This window comes from Apaloderma vittatum, unplaced genomic scaffold, assembly GCF_000703405.1.
Source record: "Apaloderma vittatum isolate BGI_N311 unplaced genomic scaffold, ASM70340v1 scaffold29087, whole genome shotgun sequence".
NCBI classification, from domain to species: Eukaryota; Metazoa; Chordata; class Aves; order Trogoniformes; family Trogonidae; genus Apaloderma; species Apaloderma vittatum.
In genome coordinates, this window is record NW_009724994.1 from 11275 (window position 1) to 13664 (window position 2390).

The following is a 2390-nucleotide window of genomic DNA, read 5'->3' on the forward strand; positions in this document are numbered from 1 at the left end:
CTTTCCCTAATTTATTATTGGTTTCCTGAGCAAAGTCCAGCTCCCTTTAGTAGTCCTAATGAGCTTCCTGTCACTTTTTGTCCTCCAGAGCAGAAATTCCCCTCTTGATCACGTTCTTAAAACCTCTTCACTTACTCCTAAAATTTCTTTTGAGCTACTCATTTGGCCGAGTTGGACTGGAAACTTTAACTATAAATTTCTTCTCCTTCATTAGGATTTTTTTTGATTTTGATTTAAAGAGTTTATCAAAAAGCACTTAAGGCATAGTTTGGTAAAGCATATGTATATGTTTAAGAACAGTGATAACACTTATTCCACACAAATTATACTTTTTTAAAGAATTGTATTATTAAGCTGTCATGCCTTCCATTTGCTAATCTTTGCCAGATTATCTATGATAATCAGATAAAATTTAAAGTACTTGCAAGCCCAAAATTTAAACAGTGATGGATGTTAAACACAAGATAGAAAACGCACTTACTCAATTTGCACCTAGATAAAAGATCAGCCTTCTTAAGTTGATCTTCTAAAGAACTGCAACAGATAAACCACTATAAGAAATTAAAATAGCCATATAAATGTGGGTGGTAGCAAAAGCACCGCAGCAAAAGCTACTGATGCGTAGGGAAGAGTAAAGATTAAAATCCCAGCTTTCATATGGAACAATTATTCCATGAAATTCTGTGTAGCAAAGGAACCAAAGAAAAGTTTCACAGAAGTTTGAACAGATGTACAAGTTCCCAGGGATAGCCAGTATGCTTCAGATTTTTTGAAAATATGTGTGTGATTGAGTCAGGCTCTTCAATAACTGAATTGGATAATCAAGGGCATGGTAGCCAGTGGATGCTGACTACCTGCCATTGAGAATCAGGCTCCTTTGTAACAAATCAAGCCACTCAGACTGGAAATTGAAAGCTCTGTGTGTGAAATGAGAACTCCCTTAGCCAAAGACTCATCATAGGTATAGCTCAAAACCAAAAAAAAGAGCCCAGATTCATGTCTGAAAGTGTCTGGCTCTGATGTATCAAGGCATTAACTGGGAGCCTTACACATTTCCAACCTGTTCTCTCTGATGTTTTAGGGGAGAAATGACCAACAGCAGCAGGGAATGCAATTTTACAGACATCGACAGATTAGCAAAGACCCTGCGGCTGGGGATCTCCATCCCCACTTTCATTCTCGGGCTGGTTCTCAACGCCCTGGCCCTCTCTGTGTTCTGCTGCTTTTGGAAGAAACAGACCAAAACCTCAGTTTACATGATCAACCTCGCACTTGCGGATGTCTTGCTGCTTCTCTCGCTCCCCCTCAAGCTGTACTACTCTGTCACGGAAGCGCCCGGACTCCTGTGCTCATTCATAGAGTCTCTTTATTTCGTCAACACGTACAGCAGTATCTTCATCATCGTCTGCATCACCGTGGACAGATATATCTGCATAAGGCACCCATTTGAAGGTCGAGCTAACCAGTCTCCCAAATGGGCTACCTTGATCTGCTGCTTCATCTGGGCAGTAGCTTGGATTTGCAGCAGCCCAATGTATGTGTTTCACAAGAAGGATTATTTTAAGTGCTTTTACAACATGTCAGAACAGGCATGGAGTATCCCCCTCATTGTTTCCGTGGAAATCTTCGGATTTCTGATCCCACTCATAGTGATGGTTTTCTGCTCTGCCCAAAACATCTGGATTCTGCTGAATCATAAAAGTCAAGCTAAAAAGAAGGTAGAAGGCAGTAGTTCCTTACGAGTCATTATCATCAACCTCGTGGTGTTTCTGGTGTGCTTCACACCCGTCCACCTTGCGATCTGCCTGCAGTGCCTGGTAAGACAGAACGTGATCGTGGACTGCAGTCTCAAGCAAACCATCAGCCTCTTCATTCAGGTGTCAATGATACTAGCCAACCTGAACTGCTGCCTGGATGCCATCTTTTATTACTTCGCTGCAAAAGAATTCCGCGAGAAAACACACCTGAAAAAGGTTCTTGAACTCTGTCCCGGCTTTAAGCCTCGTGCCGTATGATGGGACTGCCTGCAGAGGAAGAAGACATCTTCCTCATCTCCCACTTGCCCCACAGGACATCGAGAGCATTATCCCTGACACAGCGGTAGGGTCACCTTGGCTATGACAGGGTGCAGGAGAGAGAAGAACATTTTTCCAATGAATGTGAACCTGTTCCGTGTTTTGCTTCCGTTCAAAAATGAAACGAGGAGAAGCTGGAAGAAAGAACCAGCATTAACAAAGTGATGGAGTGACACCAAAAGAAGCATTAGCCTTGATGGTATCTACTAAATGTGAAAGACTTGCCAGAGGAAAACTGCCCAGATCCCTGGGATGCCACTCAAAATCAGCCTCTGTCGTTGCTGCACCACTTTTCCTTTTGCCAACGTGTCAGAA

General features: G+C 42.6%; 1 protein-coding gene across 1 annotated transcript; it reads left to right on the forward strand.

The window, feature by feature from the left end:
• The first annotated feature begins 1088 nt into the window (after window positions 1–1088).
• LOC104276440 (G-protein coupled receptor 55-like) lies at window positions 1089–2015 on the forward strand. Its single transcript, XM_009872749.1, has one exon. It carries the CDS (start codon window positions 1089–1091, stop codon window positions 2013–2015), a length of 927 nt encoding a protein of 308 aa, XP_009871051.1.
• The last annotated feature ends 375 nt before the right edge of the window (window positions 2016–2390 follow it).

Bases quoted from the DNA above. Each gene is read 5' to 3' on its own strand.
- LOC104276440 (XM_009872749.1), top strand. From the start codon at position 1,089: ATGACCAACAGCAGCAGGGAATGCAATTTTACAGACATCGACAGATTA.